At 38.4% G+C, this 23,879-nt stretch overlaps 1 protein-coding gene across 3 annotated transcripts in view; it reads right to left on the bottom strand.

Annotated features, from left to right (window-relative positions):
- The window catches only part of LOC140323580 (A disintegrin and metalloproteinase with thrombospondin motifs 2-like), a 355,904-nt gene that overhangs the window by 124,747 nt on the left and 207,278 nt on the right, over positions 1 to 23,879 (bottom strand). For all 3 annotated transcript variants that reach the window (XM_072400782.1, XM_072400783.1, XM_072400780.1), the window contains one exon: positions 22,186 to 22,309. In XM_072400782.1, the coding sequence (XP_072256883.1) occupies positions 22,186 to 22,309 (124 nt within the window). The remainder of the gene's footprint in view (positions 1 to 22,185; positions 22,310 to 23,879) is intronic.

Here is a 23,879-nt window from a genome sequence, read left to right as displayed (position 1 = left end):
CCTCACCTGACATTATTGGTGGGTTAATTTACAAAGATAATTTGGATTCATATTTTTTGTCTGTGAAATTTTAGGTTGTAATGCATGCCCTTCTATATTGGTATGTACAATAGAATCAACTTAACCTACTATTTTGGATATTGTACAGTATTTCTCAACCTATCATCTCCAAACAAAAAGCTAAACAAAACAAAAAGGATTAACCAGTCACTGGAACAATACCTACAAAATCAGGTCAGGATCTTCTTCAAGCTGATCTCAAAGACAAGAAATTGCTGACTAGCAGCATCATACTGCTTTCCTGTTCCAATCCAAAAATAAAGTTTAGCTGTCTACCCAGAACATCCAGCTCAAGGTTCCTTCAATGAGATTGAGTATATCAGATCGTAAAGGATCACTACTATAGCTCAAAAACAAAAAAAAAGAAATTGTTTCGCTTGCCAAGGATTTTTCAATATATTTAGTGTATTTCAGGTCTGCTCAATCCATAAATGACATCAGTTTAATTGAATTGGCTCTAGTTCAGAATAGACACATTTTACCAACAACACAGCATATTATTATCAATCTTTATTTACACCTATGTTTTGTATTTTATATATTAAATGTAGCATGATTTTCATGAAACTTTAATTTGCCTTTATTCATACATTTTCTTCAAGAAGTTGTTTAAAGGACCCTAATGTATTTTGCTACATTTGTGGTAAATATTCTCAGCAAAAAGAGAGAAGAAACATTACAGAATTTGTGAAACAAGCATATCTTGCATATTTTGGTATTAAACTGGGGGACCAAGATAAGTATTGGGTTCCCCATATGGTATGAAAAACTTGTTTAGAGTGACTACGTCAGTGGAAACATGGAAAACTGAAAAGTTTGAAATTTGGTGTACCTATAGTATGGTGAGAGCCAAAAAATCATTATAATGAGTGTTATTTTTGTGCTGTGAATGAAAAAGAGTACCTTGATTTGGAATCAGCAAGACGACCTGTGCTGCATGGTGCTGATGTTCCCATACCAGTGTTCAGTACACTCCCTCATATTCCTGTATCCGACATGGAGGATATACAGGGTTTGGAGTATAATCCCGGAGTTAGCAGTGGAAATGAAAATGAACGAAGTGTTTTATCATACCAGCAGTTCTCCCAAGAAGAGCTCAATGATTTAATACGTGACCTAAGTCTGTCAAAACTATCATCTGAACTTTTAGCATCAAGGCTAAAATAAAAGAACTGTCTAAGACCGGAAGTTAAAATGACAGTTTATAGGACAAGAGGTGGCACTCTACCATATTTCAGTGAAGATGGAGACTTTGTGTATTGTTGTAACATCCCTGGACTACTAGCCCATTTGGGAGTACCAGAATACTGAGAAGAAGACTGGCAGCTTTTCATAGACAGTTCCACTCGAAGTTTGAAATCTGTTTTATTGCATATAGGCAACTGCTATGCATCAATTCCAATTGGTCACTCAACAAAACTTAGGGAAGAATATGAAAATATCAAAATGGTCTTACAAAAGCATTGCTATTATGAACACCAATGGTCTATATGTGTTGATTTAAAAATGGTGAACTTCCTACTAGGACAGCAAAGTGGATACATAAAGTACCCATGTTTCATCTGCTTGTGGGATAGTAGAGCAATGCAGGATCATTGGAAAAAAAGTGACATGGCCTCCAAAGGAAAAAAGGTGCAACAAATATCATAAACGAGCCAAAGGTTGACAAAGAAAAAATCATTCTCCCTCCACTACACATAAAGTTGGGATTAATTAAGCAATTTGTTAGAGCTCTGAACAAGGACGGTGATTGCTTCAAAATTTGTAGATTCTTCCCTAGATTGAGTACTGAAAAATTTAAAGCGAGAATCTTTGATGGACCCCAGATTCAGAAACTGATAAAAGATTAAAAGTTCACACGTTACATGACTGGTACTGAAGCTTCTGCTTAGAACAGCTATGTCATGGTTGTCAAGAACTTCTTGGGTAACCATAAAGCACAAAATTATGAAGAACTGGTACAAAACATGCTCCTAAACTTTAAAAATTTGGGTGCTACTATGAGCATAAAGGTACACTATCTCCATAGCCATTTGCAAAAATTTCCAGAAAACCCTTGCAATTTCAGTGAGGAACAAGGGGAGAGGTTTCATCAAGATATAAAGTTGATCGAAGAAAAGTATCGGGGCAGATGGGATAGACACATGATGGCAGACTACTGCTGGAGCCTTTAACGTGATTGTCCTGATCACCAGCATAAAAGGAAATCATACAAACTGATTTTTTCAATGTCCTCTTTTGTGATTAGTTCTGTAAATATACTGAATATGGAATATATTGACATTAAGTGTTTCAAAAATTTAATTTTGTATACGTAGGCATATCTAGTTTAATTTTGCTTATTTTGCATGTTTCATTAGTTTTCTATGAGGTTATTAAGGTAATCATTTTAAAAACTAGAGCCAGTCTAGCAAAACCAATACCATGTTTGGAATCTGTGCATCAAACATAACCTAAAATGACTTTAATCTATTGACAGGAAAATATTTGTTGACCAGTGTAATCAACCTTCACATCTGAAGTCCTTTAACTTCTACCATGATTCTCTACTATAACTCCAAGTTATGAACCAATGTTCCATAATTCACAATTTGTATTCCAAATTCAGTTGTGATAGGCTGTTTTTTGCTCAGAGCGCCTGCATTGCAGACATTCAGTGGGTTTCTGTCTTTGCAATGTCACTTGTCTTTTGAGCTGCATTAGTTTCATGCCCCTGGTGACCTTTATGCCTTTTAAACCCCAGGGAAACTGTGTATTTCGGGGATCATTAGTGTTCCAGTATTCCCACATACATATATGTTGCTTGTTCTGTTTCCAGCTGCTCCCTGTTCCTGACAACATCTTCCCATTTGTACATCCTGACCCGTCCTAAAATTGTTATTCTGGTACCATAATTTCTGGCTGCCAGTTCTGGTGTTCCTGGGGGTTGCAAGCTGGGAGTAATCCATACAAGATTCAATAACACCTTCTTGGGTGCTCTGGGGAAAAGCAGTGTCTCCTTAGACCTTGCACTTCAGCCACACATTCTTCATACTACAGAACAGAGCATCGGCAGGCTGGAAACTCGCTTTCACTGGATTCTGACCCCAATATGTGACATATCTGTTATTAGTTCTGGTCCGGGTCCTGGAGTCTTCAAGCTTTGTAAAGTTTTAGGTGGAAAAAAGTCCCTGGTTCTAGATTCATATATTACCTGCTTAGCGGCCACAGTAAACTGACTGAAGAGCAAGGGCTCGCTTTCTTGCACTCCCACTACTCTGTCAAAGCCTGCTACCAGATGAAAGTTTTAACACTGAAAGAATAAAAAAGTACATATGTGGTCTGTTTTGGAGAACCTTTTAGGTGACACCCCAAAATCTGTGACCATTGTTATAGTAATATACTGCCCTGTATATTACCAGATGCATTCTTTGATGTGAGAGATGTTAATGTTTAAAGGTCTTGATTTTTTTTCTGCTGCGAACTTGTTGGGGATAGACTTTCTTCATTTTACTATATTTGTTTATTCCCGTGCTGAAAAATAATTTAGGAAAAAACTGTTTGGGCTATTTCTTGATGCCCTTTTTTCATGAATGGTTACAATATACACATCTGTATCAAATAGTGCTTCAATATACAGTTTTGATGCAACTCAAATTTAGCTTTTTGCAAACAAATTAAAACTAAACTATAGTCAAAACTTTGTTCAGATATCTAAATGTATAATTCAACCAGAACCATGGCTAGAATATGTTTTAGTCCTAATGAGGATCAGTTTAGGGCAAACGGCTAAAAAACCTTTTAAATGCAGAAACAAATTGAATATGTGATGTGAATCCACACCATGGAAGAAAGTGGTAGAACGTGTTTTCGACATGTAGGATTGTTTGGCTACGGTCAAGCAGAGGGTATAATAGCACTATACGTGTCCAAACTTTCCACCCTGCGACCAAGTGTTGGTTTTTTCAGAAGATATTATTTTTAACATAATTAAGTCTTGGAAAGATCAGAAGGCACTACACTCCCCACAGCTGTAGTAGTGGAGACCCCAGAAGTGCAAGAAGTAAAAGCAGCTGTGAGAGACAGAAATAGAAAGTGAGGGAGTTTTTGATCTGAAATTGACAAATAATCACAGACAGACCTGGCCTGATCAATATTGTAAAACAAGATATTGAAAAGGAGCCTTGGGTTAAGGTTTGCGGAAAATCTTACCAGATCCTGAAGGCTTGACGTCAGGCATTCGCCAAGGAGGTTAGGAAAATGCTGGAGAATCCCATAGTGAGTGGTCCAGCCCTATTCTTGGGGTCCTTGTACCAAAACGTGGGAGCATCTGATTCTGTAAGGATTTTCAAGAACGAAATGAGGTCTCCAAATTTGACATATATCCCATGCCCAAGGTGGATGAGCTTAAAAATAGGCTAGGACAAGCCTAGTACATCACTACCCTGTTACAAAGAGTAACTTAGGAACAGTTACCAAAAGCAACTGGTAGGTACCCCTGACTGAAAAAACCAAGGAAGAGTGTCCGTTACCACTTCAGGGGGGGCACTGGCAATACAAATGGTTAGCATTCAGATTGCACAGGGCTCAGGTCACCTTCCAGCAGATGATGGACTGCATCAAATTTATGTCTCTGCCTGCCTAGACGATGTGTTCATCTTTAGACCAGACTGGGAAAGTCCTCTGCACCTAGTGTAGCGGTCCTGGCCATGTGCACATTAGGGTTAGAGGAGGACTTGATTGCCCTGGAGTACTTAGGGTATGTCTCTGGAAAAGGAGCTGTCAAGTCACAGGTACCAAAGTTTGAGGCTATTTAGAAGTGGCAACATTTTTACTCTTAGAAGCAGGTGAAAGCCTTCTTATCACACATACCGTAAGCTTGTCCCTAACTGTGCCATACTAGATGCCCCACTCAAGAATCTCACATAGGGGAAGAAAACAGGAACTGTTACTTGAGCATAAGAGGTGTAAGTGGCCTTTCTTTACATTCTATTCCATGCAGTAAATGGGAAGCAACATCCAGTAGCATATCTCAGTAGACAATTGACACCCACAGAGAACAGGTATGCCACTGTGGAGCAGGAATCAACTAAGCACTGCAGAGCCTCGGGTAGTACTTGTCGGGGAGAAAATTCAGGCTCATCACGCACTGAAAAAAGAGGGCCCAGAACAAAAGCAAATGCCAGGGTCACCAGGTGGTAGTATAACATTGAGCAGGGACACAACAGAGCTGATGCTTTTTGGATGAGAGGTACGTGGGACCACAGTTTAGCAGGTATTACTACTAAGGTGAAACCAGCAGTGCTTTTGTTTTCATTTAACATGTATTTTTTCTGCTGGTTTTTAGTCATTTGTATTCAGGGGCTGGTTTTCCTGGGAATCTGCAAGAGTAAGGTGGGACGGATTCTCAGTCCCCCATTTCTTGAGGCTCAGAGGCCCATTTAGCACACCTGGTGCTAAGCATCAGGGGCTGTGTGAGCCAAACTCTGTTGTCTGTCTGTGAAAGATCAGAGCCATTTTCCTGAGAAGGAAGAAGCACTGGTTGGAAGCCAGCCAGGGCAAGTTACAAAACACATTTTGTGAATAAGCCAATCACTTTTAAGATAAAACATGTTATCTGATATACAACCAATGTAAGTATGTTTTTCATATTTAAATATCAGGCACATATTTCATATTAGTCACTTGCAGTCCATGTACAACATAGAAGAGATTACAGGAGAAGCAATATAGGGATCTAATCAGATGTGCTGCAGTGCAAAGAGCTTGCTAAGTAGAAACACAGAGGGCCTGATTTATTAAAGCTCTCCAAGGCTGGAGAGGATACACTTTCATCAGTGAAGCTGGGTGATCCAACAAATCTGGAATGGATCTGGTCCAGGATTTAAAACATTCGCTATTACATTTCAAATTACATTGAAGGAATTAATTCCAGGTTTGCTGGATCACCCAGCTTTACTGATGAAAGTGTGTCCTCTCCAGCTTTGGAGAGCTTTAATGAATCAGGCCCAGAGAGAGTGATTGGGCCTGATTTATGAACGATCTCCAAGGCTGGAGAAAATACACTTTCATTAGTGAAGATGGCTGATTCAGAAAACCTGGACAGGATTTATTCAAAGTAATTTGCTATTGCTGGCAAATGTTTTGAATCCTGGACTAGATCCATTCCAGGTATGCTGGATCACCCATCTTCACTGATGAAAGTGTATTTTATCCATCCTTGGAGAGCTTTAATAAATCAGGCCCAGAGTGTGCAAGTGAGCAAGCAGATTGACATAGAGTTCATCAGTGTGGTGCTTCTTTTTTTTACTGTCCAGTTACAGTATGAAAAAGACCTGTAAGTTTAGTAAAACTGCAGCACAGAAAGACCAGATCTCCTATATTGCCATCCAGGACTGAAAGGACAGTTTCAAATACTAATGGAAGGTAAAAATCTCTCATATATGTTTTGTATTTGGGTATTTATTTGTTTGACTGAAGTTTGATTGTTTGAGCTGAGCAATGGTGACATCATCACCTAATATCCTGCAATTAAGCAACAAATAAATGGTGGTAATTTGGGGTGTCACTCTTGATATCAGGCACATTTGATATGAAAAAATATTATTATAATATTATATATTATTATATAATATTAATATAAATTTGGTATAAATTACTTAATGCCATTAATATTATGTGCATGTAATGTTAGTTATGCTTTAGTCCATTTCCAAAAACTTTTAAAAAATTAAAATACAAAAAAACAAATAAAATACACATCAATTTCACCCCTAGAATAAACCAAATATAGGCAAAAGTAAAAAAGTAAAGACAAGTTTTAAAATAATCACATTAAACAGTCTGCTTGTACAATGTTCTTTAGACCTATCAACAGCTATTGCAAGGACCTGCTTCATTAGTTATTTTGACTGGATGATTTTGCTATGTTCCTTTATTACATAGCCGTGGTAAATTCAAAGCTGATTGAACAACTAATGACTGTATATGTTTTAAATAAGTTTGTATACTGCAAATATTTAAATAATTTGTATGCATAGTAAGATAGCGGCACAAAGCTGAAGATACTCATATACATGTCAATAAGGGTAGCAGTATATGTATCATTAGAGTGAACCCGCTTGCTGATTTAAATTAGGTGGGACTGGGCTGGCCACTCCAAAACATCAATCGTGTTGGTCTGGAACCAAGAAACTGCTCCTTTACTGGTGTGTTTGGGGTTGTTTTGTTGAAGGGCATTGCTTCTCAGGCATAAGGCAACATGACCTCTTAAAGTATTTTGATGTATTCAAATTGATCCAAAATCCCTGGGATGTGATATTTAGGCCCATCACCATAGAATGAGAAACATCCCCATATCATGATGCTTGCACAACCATGCGTCACTGTCTTCACAGTGTACCGTGGCTTCACATCAGTGTTTGGGGGTCCTCTGTCAAACTGTCTGTGGCTCCTTGCTTTCATCAGTCCAAAAAATGTTGCACTATTTCTCTTTAGGCCAGTCAATGTGTTCTTTGGAAAAGTGTAACCTCTTCAGCAAGTCTTTTTTTTTTTTTAACATTGGGACTTTTTGCTGTTAGTTTGGCTTCACTTAGGTGTTTAATTGTAACAGTACTTAATGGTAACTTTAGACATTTGCTTATCCTGGAGTAGACAATTGGCTGAGTCTTTGCCATTTTGGCTATTCTTCTATCCATTTGAATGGTAGTTTTTCATGTTCTTCCATGTCTTTCATGTTTTGGTTGCCATTTTAAAGCATTTGAGATCATTTTAGCTGATAATTTTCTGCACTCCCCCCCTCTCCAACCACCTTTTTATGTACGTTGTTCTTCTAAACATTTTATTTAGTTTTTTAGAAGGAAATGCACTATATTCAGCATGTACAATATTTGCTATAAATATATATATTTATAGCAATTTATTATATTTATTTACAAATAAATAAAATAATGTACCTGTTCTGACTTACGTACAATTTCAACTTAAGAACACACCTACAATGTAACTTGGGGACTACCTATATAAGTAACACCATTTTTCTCTACATAAATCAGAACAGCAACTTTTAGATGCATGGATATCTGTTCTCTTATGATCATAACATTAATTTTACCAGCTGATGTACATTTAAGAAATAAATTAAAAATTTCTTTGACATGTTACAATTGCTTGGCATCAGAAACAAGTGGTTGAAAAAAGTCACCAATCTAATACTGGTTAGTTTTTCCACACTTTAAAATTTTATTGAAAAAAAATAATGCTTATTCTAAAAGAGATTTGATTAGATAAGGAAATTTTCTAAGATTAGAAGAGGAAAATGTCACAAAAGAAAACATACCGTAATAAATAAAAAAACAGTTTGCCTGCCTGGCAGTCTAATTATGTCAGTATTTTTATGTCAAAAGCCATACATTGTTTTGCATGGAAATTTGTTGTTTAATATTGTAGGCCTGTAATTCTTAGGAATACCTCCCAGGTATGATAAAGTTTAAAATACAAATCATAAATCATTATATAATAATTATTTAAAAATAATATTTATAAAAAAATAATAAAATATAATACCAATACATTTAATTTAATAATTTAATTCAATCAAAAATAATGAATTTTGTCCAAACAAGGGTGCAATATTATTGATAAATAAGCAGACACTGCATATTGGTCTAGTAGACATCCCAAGTATGGTAAACTTTGAAACATGATACTGCACAAAGTCCGACGTCATCAGGATAGTTGAACCTGGTTTCCTTTCTGATCTTCCTTTCGTTGTCTTCTCTCTTTGAGCAACAAACCATGCACATCCTTGTAGGTGCTGCCTTTTTCTCAGTTGGTGGGATTTAGTCCCTGAAGTGACGACCAGTCAGGCGTTCAGGGTTGACAACTGCAACAGCACGACGTCCAGGTCTATTCACGACCATTGATGGTGTTTGGTGGTTCTTGACAAAAGATTCTGAAACTTTCCAAATGAAGTCAGAATGGCTCACAGGCCTATCACTCTTTTGTCTGAAGAGAATGTAGGCATTCCACAAGCATTACTCAACAAGATGCCTAAAGATCTTTTTGTAGTACTTCTTTTGCTGTTTCCTCATTGCTGGGTAGAATGTCATTGCTTGATCAGCTCTATCGACACCTCCCATGATGTTATTGTAGTCTATCACTACTTGTGGCTTCATTATTTCTTTCCTACATTTTGTTCGTATCATAACAGTGGAGGCATTATATTATTGACTGTACTAATTAGGCACACATTTTTCTTATCACGCCATAGCAGGGCTATGATTGTGCCTTTCTGCCAGGCAACCATTTCTCCTGTTTTCAGCTTCCTTTTTGCAAACATTGATGACATGTTGCGCCGGTTAGCCCCAATGGTTCTTTAAGCATCTGTTTTGTGTTGCAGAAGAAACTCATAAAGTTCAGGAGAAGTATAAAAGTTGTCAGTTGTGATACAATAGTCCTGATTTAGCAGTGGCTCAGCAATGGCTCAGTGAACAGAAGATGTTTTTTGGGTTGAAATTTGTTACTTTTCCAAGGTATTCCAATTCCAAAAGCAGCCAGTTGACAATTATCACAGCATGTGGAATTTTACACTAAATGTTCTCTTTTTGATGCAATGTATTACACCCAGCTGAGCCTCCCCTTGTAGACCATTAGACTTTCATCTATGCTGATATCTCTTTCTGGCACATAGGTCTGTTGGAAATTTTGGGTACTTCCCAAATTTTCTTGAGTTTCGGTGCAGGATGAGTAGTTTCATCAAATTCTTTGTTGTTTGTGACGTGTAAATATTTCATGATCAGGGTAAATCTGTACTCTAACATGACTGCCAAGGAATGGAGTGGCAAGTATTTTATTGGTAGACCAATACCACTTCTGCAGATGTTTGCCCACCACTCCCTGAAGTATCACTTCAAGCCAAGCCAAGAAATAGCCAAATCTCATCTTTGGTCACTGGTTCCCATTTTCTGCCTCTTGCAAACCTCAGGTGTGGAGCAGCTAAATGTTGTTCAGCGTACCTGTTTGTCTCAGCAACAATTGTTTCAATAACCTCATCAATCAGAAACAATTGCAGGTATGCCAAGGGGTCGTCGCGTTCAGCATCTATTTTCACACCAGGTGCCCCAGTAAATGGGAATCTTGGGGGCACTGCCTGAGCCACAACAAGGTCAATAGAGCACCAAGTTCTCACATTACTGACCTTAAGCTCAGATTTGTCCCTGTGTTCACTTTCACTGTCACTGTCTGATGACAAGTTTCCTGGTGAATCACTATTGCTCGATTCCACAAGTGATTCCAAATCACTATCGCTGCTTTCTAGCTGTTTGAAAACAGCTTTTGCGCTGGCGAGACTCTTTTTGGAAGTCATGGATGTGGTCAAGTTTCCAGTAAGAAGTCAAGGATGTTCAAGGTCAGAGACAAGTGTTCAAATGAGGAAAAGGTCGGGAAAAGTTTAAGCAAAGGTCAGACCAAGGTCAAGGCAGGTAGTGGACAAACAGTAAATTAGGGCACTGGACAAAGCTGTTGAATGCACTATTAGATGTATTTTTACATGTATTATTTATTATATTTCACTGTGATCAATGTTTTAAAAGCAGATTACAATGAAATCTGCTTTTAAATTTTCTGATAGGCCACACCTCCCAGAGTACCAACGCTTCACGCATCACATTGATTAAGCCGAGGATGTGATGCAGAAGCCTGCTGGAGATCGCTGGAGGATACCGCTGGATCGTGGGGAGCAGGTAGGTTTTTTATGTGCTACCCCGAGTGTGGCTCGGAGTTACCGCTTTTGGTATTCAAAATTCACCCTGAGCCACACTCGGGAATACAGCCAGGGGTGTTAAGTGTTCACGCATCACATTGATTAAGCCGAGGATGTGATACAGAAGCCGGCTGGAGATCGCTGGAGGACGCCGCTGGATCGTGGGGAGCAGGTAGGTTTTTTATGTGCTACCCCGAGTGTGGCTCGGGGTTACCGCTTTTGGTATATAAAATTCACCCTGAGCCACACTCGGGAATACAGCCAGGGGTGTTAAATTAAAATTTAAAACATCAGAGTGATTCCACATTGTAAATTTATAAATTATAAGATTACATTGAAAATTGAAGTCAAGGGAGGGGGGACCTAAAATGAATTGTTGGTAGTTGGCCCTTTCTACCTAAATAGGGATTTGTAGATGGTAGAGGCTTCAAACATTCCCCTGATGAACTGTGTTCCCAAACATTTTTGAAGGGTATCTGTTGCAATAGCCTTGGCTCCTTCCATGAGGTAAGGTAAAATGTCAGGGACCTTTTGAAGCCAGTGGTGGTATCAGAGTGCAAGCAGTGTTCAGTAGGTGAAGTAAATGAGATGCTTTGAATCCCTTCAAGGATTTGTCAGATACATGCAAGAGGCACTGTTGTGGGGTAAGCAAAATAGTTTCTGTGGAAATTTGCTAACTCATGTTTACAATTTTGAGACCAATAGGAATGAAAAATTTGGTACATGGAGCCTATTGCCTGGTGACATCTCCAACAGGTCCCTGCAGCCTCCAACAGGTCTCTGCAGCCTCCTTAGGAGAATACTTCTGAAGTTTTGTGCTAATTAAACATTTGTGTGTTAAAATACATACCCTAGACCATTGTTCTTCAGTGAACTCAGATCCCATAGCTGATATCAAGGGCTGCTGACTTAGAATATTTGATTTTAAAAATAAAAACTGATTGGAAATGTTTAAAATTCCTGTTTCAAGTTAGGGAGACAGCTGTGCGTTTGGTCAAAAAAATAGAAAATTTGTCCACGTAAGCAGTCACTTGTTTACATCCCGTCCCCAGTCCTGCAATAGATTGAGTTGCTCCCATCTTTAACAGAAAAGGTTTTAGTGTTAACATAAACAAGAGTGGGGAGGGCACCCCTGTAAAGAACCATTCCATATGGAAAAAAGTTGGAAAATATTCCATTTACTTTTACCCTTGCTTGTGGGAGATGGTACAGTGAGGACAGCCACAACATCATGGAGAGTCCCATGCCATCCAATCAAAGGACTTCTCTGCATCAGTGGAGAGAAGCATAAAACCAGACATCCTGGCCTTGTACATCAAATTTTATTCATATTAGCCCTGGCTTCCCTGTTGGGCATAAATCTCACTTGATCCAGTTTGAAAATTGGGATAGATATTAGAATAGAATATGATTGTTTAATATTTTAGCCATCAGTTTTAGATCTACATTAAGTAAAGAAATGGGTCTATAAATAGAACAATATTTAGGGTCCTTGTCCGGCTTTGGGAGGACAGTGATATGTCTTTCCGCAAAATCAGGGGATGCATTAGGATCCGTAGACAAACTGTTACATGGTTTTAAAAGTATTCAAGATATGTGAGAACAGTTTGTAATACTGGGTAGTAAACCCATCTGGGACAGAACTTTTGCTCAGTTTCATCTGAGAAAAGCACCCATTTAAGTTCTTCAGAAAATGGTCTCTCTAGAATCTTGGCATCCCCTGATTTATATAATATTATAAAATATAATATATAAATATCATTGGAAATATATACAGGGCAGCCATTCGCATCAAGAAGTTCAGGAATATAAGAAGCTGATTTGGCATCCATAAGGACCATTATCAGATACTTGCCACTCTGGCAATTTCTCAAAATTCTGCAGGCATTTTAATCCAACAAATTTTGTGGTTCTTGACGTACCAACATAAGATCTGTACTAATCTGCTGTGTGATTGTTTGTGGAGGGGCTCCAAAGCAATCTCTGTTAATAATTTGGAGAGCCTCTCACTCCTGTTTTTTGCCCCAAATTTGATTAGTTTCCCTTTTAATGTGCATTTGTGGGCAACCAAAATGCACATACGGGTGACTTCTGCAATGTAATTTTCTTGAAAATATAATCTCAAAGTTTCCTCCATCTGCATCTGGAATGTAGTATCGTTAAGCAAAGTGGGATTGAGATGCCAATTCCAAGCTTTCGTGGCCCCCTGATTTTTGGAAATGGTAAGGGAGATGGGTGCATGATTCAAATAAACTTGAATCCCTATGTTAGCATGTTTATGTTTATTTGTGTACACTTATGATGAACTTTAGAGTAGTAAGTATAGTCCTTTTCAACTGGATACAGGACACGCCAAGTGCCAACCAGATGTAACAATCTACAAGTCCACCTTCATTCTCTTAAGTGCTCTATAAGTGATGAAGGATCGCCTATTTAAAGTGTCCTCGAGGGCATTTAGTCATAGAAAAAAATCACATATTTTGCCAACACCTGTTACTCCTTCCAGACTCTCAGCTAAAGACTACAAGTCTACAGGTGATGTTTAGCGGTGTGATCAGCAAATTGCTGTGATACACCGTCTAGTACTGGTGCTTGATGCATCGCCTTCCCCTTCGGACACCATCTTGGAGGGAAATCCAGCTGAGGAACCCATATCAGAATAAAGGACTGGGGCAGAATAACTCCTGTATTAGGCACGCTGCTGGGTCTGGAGGGTTGCAGGGGGTGTTTAGAGGTAGCAGTCATCGTCTGATGCTTGCCCACCTTGACTATCTGTAAAGAGGAGGATGTGAAAGTCCGGAGCAATTTGTGGAGACTCAGATTGTTTGTGCACCAAGCCATGCCCCCTAACTAGTTTTAATGAATGTCATCACACCACATTTGTGGCAAACAATGAAGTGCATTTGAAAGTGACAATTTCACCTGCTGCACTGAAAACTCTCTCCAAAAACTTGAGAGTGGACAAGACACCTGGATATATTCACATTATATTCATACCATTCCGGCCAACCTCCAAGTTTCATGGATGGGGTAAAGTGTTAAGTATTTGGCACTCCAGAACATGCCAGGTACCATCAATCTGACCTTTGCCACTTTAAAGCAGCTGCTGTGTCTGGCCATCATGTCCAAAGGGTTCTGGTGCTGTTCCTGCTGAATCTGGGTTGGCTGACTACGACAAAGCTGGCTGAGAACAATGCAGAAGATTTATGAGAGAGGCCTTGTGGCTAGATAAGGCGCTGGTATGCCACTTTATAGAAAAAACTGAGGAGGCTGCATAATGCTCCCTAATAAAAAGCAGTTTTTAAAAAAGCCTAAAAAATCCAAATCAAATCCAGTAGTCATTTGTCTCATTTGTTCCTGCTGAATCTGGGTTGGCTGGCTAAAGCTGCGTACACACGGCAAATTTTTCTCGCCCGATAATCGGTATCGGCCAATTATCGGGCGAAAATCTGCCGTGTGTACAGTCGGTCGTCGTCCATCGTCCGACGACCGTCCTGGCGGATCCATGGACGATGGACGACGACCGATCCTAATGAAAGGGAAGGGGAGAGCGCGCAGCAGGGTGCCGCTCCGTCGCTCTCCCCCTCCCCTCTCCATAGAGCATGAACGGTGCTGTATGTACAGCATCGTTCATGCATCGTGCAGTCTTTTCTCGTTGGAAAGGATCGTGAAAGATCCTTTCCAACGAGAAAAATTGCAGGTGTGTACGCAGCTTTAGACAAAGGTGGCTGAGAACAATGCAGTGAGTTATTGAGGAATGCCTGGCTACTAGATAAGGCACTGGTATGCTGCTTTAAGTAAAAAGTTGAGGAGGCTGCCTAATTTGTCTTATTGATATGATTGAAAAGCAATTGGATACAATTAAACTTGATAAAGCACCAAGACCTGATGGATTACATCCATGTGTCCTCAAAGAGCTGAGCTCAGTTATTTTAAAGCAATTGTTTCTATTTTTTAGAGACTCTTTAATCACTGGCATGGTACCAATGGATTTGCATAAGGCCAAAGTGGTACCTATTTTTTAAAAGGAAGCAAAGCCATTATTAAATAACTACATACCAGTAAGTTTACCCCTATAGTTGGAAAGATCCTAGAGAGTTTGAAAAAAATACACATATAAAATAATATTTTAGTCAGCATGGAATTAGGAAAAATCTAATTTGTCAAACAAATTTACTCGCTTTTAATGAGGCAGTAAGTAAACAGGAAGGCATTGGAGTAGCAGTTGATATCATGCACTTGGACTTTTCAAATTCATTTGACACAGTTCCCCACAATATAGTAAATATGCAAGTTAGAATCCATAGGTTTAGAAAATTCAAGATGTGTAAATAGATAGAAAACTGGTTTAAAGACCGCATCTAGACAGTAGTGAACATTGATTTATACTCTGAATTGTCTAAGGTTATTTGTGGTGTAACCCAGGGTTCAGTGTTGGGACCATTACTGTTTAACATCTTTATAAATGATATACAGTCTGGGATTAAAAATTCCATTCTGTGTTTGCAGATGACAACACATTATGTAATAGAATTAAACCTATTCAGGATGTCTAAAATGTACAAGCAGACCTGGATGTACCGTTTGCTTTGACAGCCAAGTGTCAAATGACATTTAATATTATTACATGTAAAAGTATGAACTTGGGGGCTTACAACATGTATGCTTCATACAGTCTAGAGGAGAATACATTTGGGAGAGTCAAAAATGGAAAAGGATCTGATGGTTTTAGTAGATCAAGACCTAAAAGTAGCATGTAATGCCAAGCTGCAATATTTAGGGCTACCAAAGTAATTTATTGCATTAAAAGAGAAACGGACGGCAGAGATTTAGACATAATTCCGCCCCTGTACAAAGCATTGTTCAGACCACATTTGGAATATGAAGTTCAGGGCACCAGTTCACAAAAAAGGACATTGTGGAATTGGAAAGAGTGCAGAAAAGGACATCTAAACTAAAAAAAGGAACATAGGAGTTTAGCTATGAGGAGACATTAGCTGAACTCAATCTATTCTCCCTTGAGAAGAGATACTCAAGGGGGGATATGATCACCCTATATAAATATATAAACAGTCCACATAGAAACCCTCAAAGGGCAAGGAGGCACTCTGTCTGGAGAAAAAGAAATGTAATCTCTGATTCTACACAGTAGGGTTTGTAAAAATGTAGAATAGGCTCCCTCAGGAAGTAGTTAAGCAAGTTCTATAGATTACAAAACTATTACGAAACTGTTGATCCAGGGAACATCTGATTGCCTCACTCAATGAGGAAGGATTTTTTTCCCCTGTTGGAGCAAACCTGAACCAGGTTTTTTTGCCTTCTTTTAGATCAACCATGTCTATAGGATTTTAAAAAAGTGGTTAAACTTGATGTCTTGTTTCAACCTAACTATGTAACTATGTCTGTTCATTATCAACAATACACAGTAACTGTGAAAACAAGCCAGTATAGGGCGCATGCGCAAAGCAGGCGGATGTTAGAGTCCTGCGCCTGCTCCGCTCTACACCGGGACAAACAGGGCTGTAGCGTGCCCATCAGGCAGCGGTTCTGGCATCGGGAGGCTCCCTGAGTGAGAAGCAGTACAGAGAGAGGCTTGCGGTAGGAGAATACAGATGCTGACTAACACAGGCACCCTCAGCATGCAGGAAAGCCAAGATGGCGGATTCCTCCCCTCACATGTGTCAGGAAAGGAGCGACTGCTCCAGTGAAACAGAGATGTATACAGGGAGCCTGCCTTCAACCCCAGTTGTACAATCACAGCCTTCAGATTCAGAAAGCCTTTTGGATAAATTTCAATTAATGTTACATACAGCATGGGAGAGTACTACTAAGAAAATTACAGAGCATTTTACAAGGGAGCTAAGAGAGTTGGGCCAGCGTACAGTACAACTTGAGGGGCGAGTAGATGATGTTACCACTGTCCTAGAGGGGCATGAAAAGGATATTGAGTATTTGAAACAGGAGGTACAGCTTTTACATCATAAAATGGAGAATTATGATGTAAAATGAGATTATGAGAATAGGGTGCGCCGCTCTAACCTCCACATACGTGGCTTACCACAAAGCATAATGGATCCTAATACAACAGTGACTGCCCTTTTTTGTGAAATATGTCCTGAGATAGCAGTGGAAAAGCTAGAATTGGATTGTGTACATCGCACATTAGTAAAACCAAAAGCTGATGGTCCACCAAGGGATATTGTGGTTAAATTGCATTACCCCTTATATCAAAGATGCGATAATAAAGGCAGCCAGAAAGAAGGAACCCCTCACTTTTCAAGGTCATAATTACCAGCTCTTTATGAATTTGGCTCCAGCAACCATATTGGGTCGCAGAGAGATGAAACCATTTTCTTCAGATCCTACAGAATCAGCAGATCCCTTATAAATGGGGCTTCCCTTTCAAATTGTTATTTACATATGGGGGCAAGTTACAAGCTATCTCTTCGTTAGAGGGGGCCAGAAACCAGTTTCAGAAAATTGGACTTTATGCCTGTGATCAATATGAGAAATCAGGCCATGTGGAAAATCCTAATCCTCTAATATCATGAATATCTGAAATACGCCAGCAAAAGAGGACTAAGGAGCGTAAGGTCTAAGATCCACTTAAACGCTTGAGACTCTCACAGAGCAATATTTGAATATTTCATTTATTTTGCTTTCTCCTTTTTTCTTTCCAGTTTTATCTAGGGGGTAATGGAAATAATGTTGGTCAATAATGTATGAATGCCCCTTTTTCAAATGGATATAATGTTCTGATAAATCTGGATATAAATCTATTAGTTTATTCGGGATACTAATAAAGCATTTGCTAGGAGCATAATTTTCTTTAAACAGCTAGTTGAATATTTAGAGAATTGCTTGATGTTATCTAGTATTTATTATTGTGCCTTGGTCCTGGTGTAGAAGTCACTACGCTCCTTTGTAAGTTGCCAGGGATATCTACCGCAATTTAATTAGGGGTTATGCCTGATGACATTTTCGGGGCGAGAGGAAAAATTTTGTCTTCTCATGTTTATATTGCATTTTTGTCAGAAAGGGTGGATGCAGAGTGAGAGCAGGTCTCCTCTCTGCATACCGTTGGTGTATATATTATGCATAATGTTTAGTGTTTTGTCTGTCTGGTATCACCCCTGTCTTAGTCTGTATCTTTTACCTTTTGTTTCCGGTGTAAGGCAGGCGGCATATTGTACAAATGTTTGTGACAGGAAAGGGGTATATATGAATAAGTGCTTGGAAAATATAGAGAAATGGTAATTTCAATACTCTCTCTTAATGTACAAGGCCTTTACTCCCCAGTTAAAAGGTCACAAGCCTTCCATTATTTTCACGTAAAGCAGATGTAATATGTTTACAAGAGACACACTTCTCTACTTCTTCCTGCCCAAAATATCTTCATGTGGCCTATCCAACTGTTTTTAAAGTTAATGATGCAGTAAAACGAAGAGGGGTGCTTATTGGCTTTAGGAAAACAGTGTCATTTCAATTGGATAGAAAGGTGGTGGATGAAGATGGTCCACACCTGATATTAGTTGGAACATTAAATGAAGCCAAGGTGACAATGGTGTCCTACTATGCTCCCAATGATAATCAATTGCCTTTTTTTGAACAGCTAATGATTTTAGTGCGCAAAAATGCGCAAGGCTATTTGATGATGTGTGGTGACACCAATGTTCCACTAATGCCAAGTATGGACAGGAAAAACATGCATATGGATCCTGTTGTACCTGGGGATAATATATTATCAAACAATCTGCTGGATTTGGTGGGATCTGAAATGTTGTCAGGTATGTGGAGGGAATTACATCTTAAAGAAATGAAGTACACATTTTTTTCCCATCCTCACCAACTATTTACCCGTTCAGACCACATTTTAATACATCAAAAAGCATTGCCTTTGGTTTTATCTTTTCACATTTTGGCGATCTCATGGTCAGACCATGACGCAGTTTGGGCTACATTGTCTTCCCTTTTTCCTAAGCCTGATATGTTTAGATGGTCACTTAATGACTCTATGCTCAGTAACCCTGAGGTGGACCAAAAATTACAAGGGATTTAGGTTGAGTACTTTTCTTTAAACCAACAACCTATGACATCACCAGTTATGCTATGGGCGGCGCAAAACACGGTGGTAAGGGGACGACTCATACAGATAGACTCACAGATTAAAAAGAAACGTAGGGCAAAAGTAATGGAGTTAGAATCTAAATATGAAAAGCTGAGAACGCAGGACAAAGCTTCATTAAAAAAGAGTATGAGACGACAAATGGAGGAAATCCGTATACAACTGAATCTTTGCACAGCATCTATTGCTGAGAAAAAAAGTTGAGATAGTCAAAAATTAAATTTTGAAGATATAGTAAAAAAATGCATACATTATTGGCAAATAGGATGAGGTACTCCGAATGACGCAAAAAACACCTATAGACTTAGAGTAAATGGGATTTGACCCACTAGAATTTCCAATGCATATATTGCAGGAATTTTATGAACATCTACAAAAACTGTACAAAACTCCTTATTCTTTTAGATAAGAGAGCTCTGGAAACATTCTTTCAGACTATAAATCTTCCACAAATTACCGCTAATAGAATAGAAATTATGGAAGCCCCCATTACTTTGTTAGAAGTGATTAAAGCTATTGGGGATCTTAAACCCAATAGAAGACCAGGACCTGATGTGTTTACGGCAGTATATTATAAAAAATATCAGTAAATACTGGGACCTCACCTGGTGTAACTATTTAATGGGATTTTGAAAGGGGAAGCCCTTGATTCAAGCATGTTGGAAGCACCTATTTATATGTTACCAAAGCCCTCTACTGACGCGATGAATTGGTCTAATTATGGGCCGATTTTTCTTCTTAATCTGGATGCAAAGATTTTGGCGACAATCTTAGCATCCTGATTGGAAGATAGTTTGGGCGACTTAGTCTCAGCTGACCAAACAGGTTTTATACCCAGACGGCAAGCGGTGGACAGCACACGGAGGATATTGCATTTATTTCAACAAGCTAAACAAAATAGGACATCAGCTGAATTTACTGAATTTGGATATAAGTAAAGTGTTTGACTCAGTGGTATGGCCATATCTTATATCAATAATAAACAAATGGGGCTTTGGAGAGAACTTTTAAATAAGTTTCTGCGCTGTATGCCTCCCCTAAGGGATTTATACAATATATGGGCTATATTGATGATCATACCAATAGCATAATGGAAATATTTTTGTTTTGCTTAAACTGCTTGTATATTGAAAACTTTTACCTAAGATAAGGTATGTGGACATCATAATATTTCAAAAGCACTATAAAAAGATCCTCCATGTAAAGATGGGACAAGTACAGGTAACAAAAGTTAATAACAAAAATGTCTGTATAATTTAATAAACATATTTCAGACAATAGGGGAATGGAGGGATCAGATGGTTAGTCTGTTACTCTGAAAATGGAAAGTATGATTTTTCCAGCTCAAGAAAAAAATATAAAGTAGTCTAAAACTTTGAAAAGAGAGATTGGTATGCAAGCTTAGGTGAATGAATATCCCAAAAATGTTCTATTAGATTTAGATCTGGTGACTGTAGAGGTCATTTGAGTACAGTGAACAGATTGTCATGTTTAAGAAACCTGTTTCTCATGATTTCAGTTTTGTGACATGCATTATCCTGCTGAAAATATCCATCAGAAGATATAGTTCCAAGTAAAAACAGTTTAAAAAAAAGTTCCATTAGTGAGGCTTTTTCATTTTTGCCCTACACCTAAGGACCCTCCACCTTGAAGTCTGAGCTTTGCAGAACCCTCTTCATAGCTCCAAGTACCAGGTGCCTAACAGCCAAATAAAAGGTATAAGTGCTGTTATGTGACAAGTCAATGACCAGACTAGATTGAACTTACATGTATGTTAAATTATCAAGGAAAAATGTGTGTGTAAATATGTGTGTGTGTATATATATATATATATATATATATATATATATATATATATATATATATATATAAATGACCCCTGAAGCGCAATATTTGAGACCCAATAATACATTTTACCCCCAATAAATGTTCATCATTACACCCCATTAAATATTCAGTTCTTAAGAAATATTCACATATCGATAATATAATTATTTGCAGGTAAACAACAAAAATTTCCCTTGATTTACTCATCAAACAAAAATATATCAACAACAAAAATATCAACAAAAATGTGTATTCTAACTGTGGAAAATGTTAGGAGTTCAATCTTCACTGACTCAACTTAGGTTTATGTGTGATAGAAGCCAACATCATACTGATGTGTCTAGGTTTTTCTTTTGTAAACACCTCCTAAACTGTCAAAAAAACAGACAACCCCCCCAGAAAGGGCTTCTGGGAGATTGAAATCATCGGTCAATGAGGAAAAAAACACTAAATTAGCTGAACAATCAGGGTGGTTTGGAACAATGGGCTCCACGAATGAGGGTGACAATGAGCTCTATGGGTGAGGGAGACAACGTGGATGAAGGTGACAACACAAATAAGGATGACAACAGGCTCCACAAACGTGGATGACAATGGGCTCCACAGAGAAATATGACAACAGGTTCTGTAGATGACGGTGACAAAAGGCAGCACAAATGGAGGTGAGAAAAGAGTCAGTGAATGGGGGTGACAACAGGCTCTGTAGATTAGGGTGATAGCAGGTTCCACAGATGAGGGAGCCAACAGGTGGGGGTGCAACAGGCTCCACGGATAGCGGGTAACTACTGACTCCACAGATATGGGTGACAGCAGGCAGGGTGGATTAGGATGGTGATAATACTCCGCTATGCGAAGCAGGGGCAGTTATGAGGAGGTGGTTTAACTTTAGTGCAAGCTAAAACAGTCAGTGACACTAGGGGCAAGTAAATGAGAATGGATATTTAATGATAGGTCTGATGTTAGAGTTTAGGTCCGCTCTACAAGAGAATACATCAGATGTATCAAAAGGTGTAAAAAAGACAGTGATGGCAGCCAACAGGTACCTTTTAGCACTGGGAAGGGTAAATGGGCATGTGATGCATATTATAACAAGAACTTCTGCATGTACAACCACTCCACCTCACCCCTGTGACAAAAAAGTTTAGTTTTCAAGTTCCAAAATTAATGTAGCCAATTTCCAACAGGAAATCGTTTGCAACATGGACATTTGAAACCCACCCTACGCCTTACACTTCCAGTCAACAGAGAAACCTTGTTAACTCTATTAAAAAGAAAAACATTCTGCTTCCATCTATAGTTAACAACACTGTAATTACCCAAACAATGTTTTGTCAAATAAAGTGTTAATTAAAACATAGCTGTATTTCACATTTATATTTGTGGTTTGCAAACAGCAAATTTTATCTAAATTATTAGAAACTATCATGTTTACCTTGTTTCTTGGGTGTTCTTGTGAAAGTTCCTTTTACAATTTTGCAATGTGAGTTGTCACCGCCACATACCCCACACTTGTCTTCTATCATAGTTGAGCCAATAACTTTGTCACAACCAACTTTCTGAAACCAAAGCAGGGAAGTGTAATTTCCAAAATAAACAGTACATTTGTAGTGATACAGTATTACACCAGATTATAGACAGGTAAATATGTAAAAACTGGCTTGGACATTGTGTTTTTCCTGTAACACCTGCACTTTAGCCATTAAAATTTATGTATGGGCAACTCAGACAAGCAATATTTGTAATATGTTAAATCGTACAGGAATGATAACTGATAATTGTTTTTTATCTTACATTATACATGTATGCTGTACTGTGTTTCTTTCTTTCTCCTAATACCTAATACCAATAATTTTATGAAAAAATATATCAATATACTATATACATATATAGATGCGGTCTGCTCCTGATATAAACTGTAGTTTAATACTAAGGGCTAATTCACAGTAAAGTTGAGGTGTATCTACTGCTTTTTGCCACTGCTGCCAGCTGTTAAACGTGCAGATGCTGGTTCTTTTTGAAGGTAAGAAGGTGAACAAAATTGACCATTCAAGCAGCAGAAGTAAAACATACAAAACATATACTAATATTTTAGTATTTTATTTATTTTAACAACTTTTTTACAAATAAACACATTAAAATCTGGATGCCTCCACCACACTCTGTTTATAGTATATTTGCTTTTTTACATTACACATATGCCTCACAGAGGAAGAGATGTTTTTTTGCTTCCCTAAAAATCCATCTATCTAAAAATCTATCTAGTGTGAACATTTATTGATTAAGTAGACATAATTGTTGAAAAAATCAATCAAAACAATATAATCATGGTTGTATTTTCGAAACAAGAAAGTTTTTTTTAAAATGAATAAGGTAAGTCTTTTTTTTCTGTTGATTGGCTAACCTTTATATTAAAAACAAAACCACTTTTTGGGCTCAATTTATGAAAAAAGGCACCTGACATTACCTCAAACATTCAATTACTGCCATTAAAAAAAAAACACATGGAGCTGGAAGATACTCACAAGGGAATATTTGAAGTAATGTCTGATTCCATATATTATAGAGGTTAATGTGGACACACTTTTTCTCATTTGCCCTCTAGTGCTTGGGGATCCCACGCTCTCAAGAGTCCCACAGCTGTATTCTCATGAGTGCAACCATGGGAATCATCATTTCAAAGTGGGAGAACCTGTAAAAAATAATCCTATAAAACCTTTCAGGGAATGAGTAAGGGACTTTATGTACCTCTGTACCTCCCTGGGGTTAAAATGAAAACTCTGGAGGGAAGGGGGGGGGAGGGGGTTACATGATTGTGGAGTGAGCATGTACTGCTCCAGAGTTCCATGCCAATCTGATAGAATACGTAGCTGGAAGGGCATGGATTGTGGTATATTCTATATGCCATGGTCCAAGAAGACATATAAACCCATCCCAGCCGGGGGGTTCCAATCCAATCTTGTCAGTGCTGCAGACCTTACACCACAGATCACAACCAGGATGGTGTCCCCACAAGCTGCAGCTTCGACTACCCAGCGAGCAGCATCACAGAGACAGGCAGCTCACACAGTACCTGGTCTCTCTCACAGACCAAGACTATCATTTGGAGCTGCAAATATCTCAAGGGGA

Source organism: Pyxicephalus adspersus, chromosome 2 (assembly GCF_032062135.1).
Source record: "Pyxicephalus adspersus chromosome 2, UCB_Pads_2.0, whole genome shotgun sequence".
Classification (NCBI taxonomy): Eukaryota; Metazoa; Chordata; class Amphibia; order Anura; family Pyxicephalidae; genus Pyxicephalus; species Pyxicephalus adspersus.
This window is presented reverse-complemented; position numbering and strand designations above follow the sequence as displayed.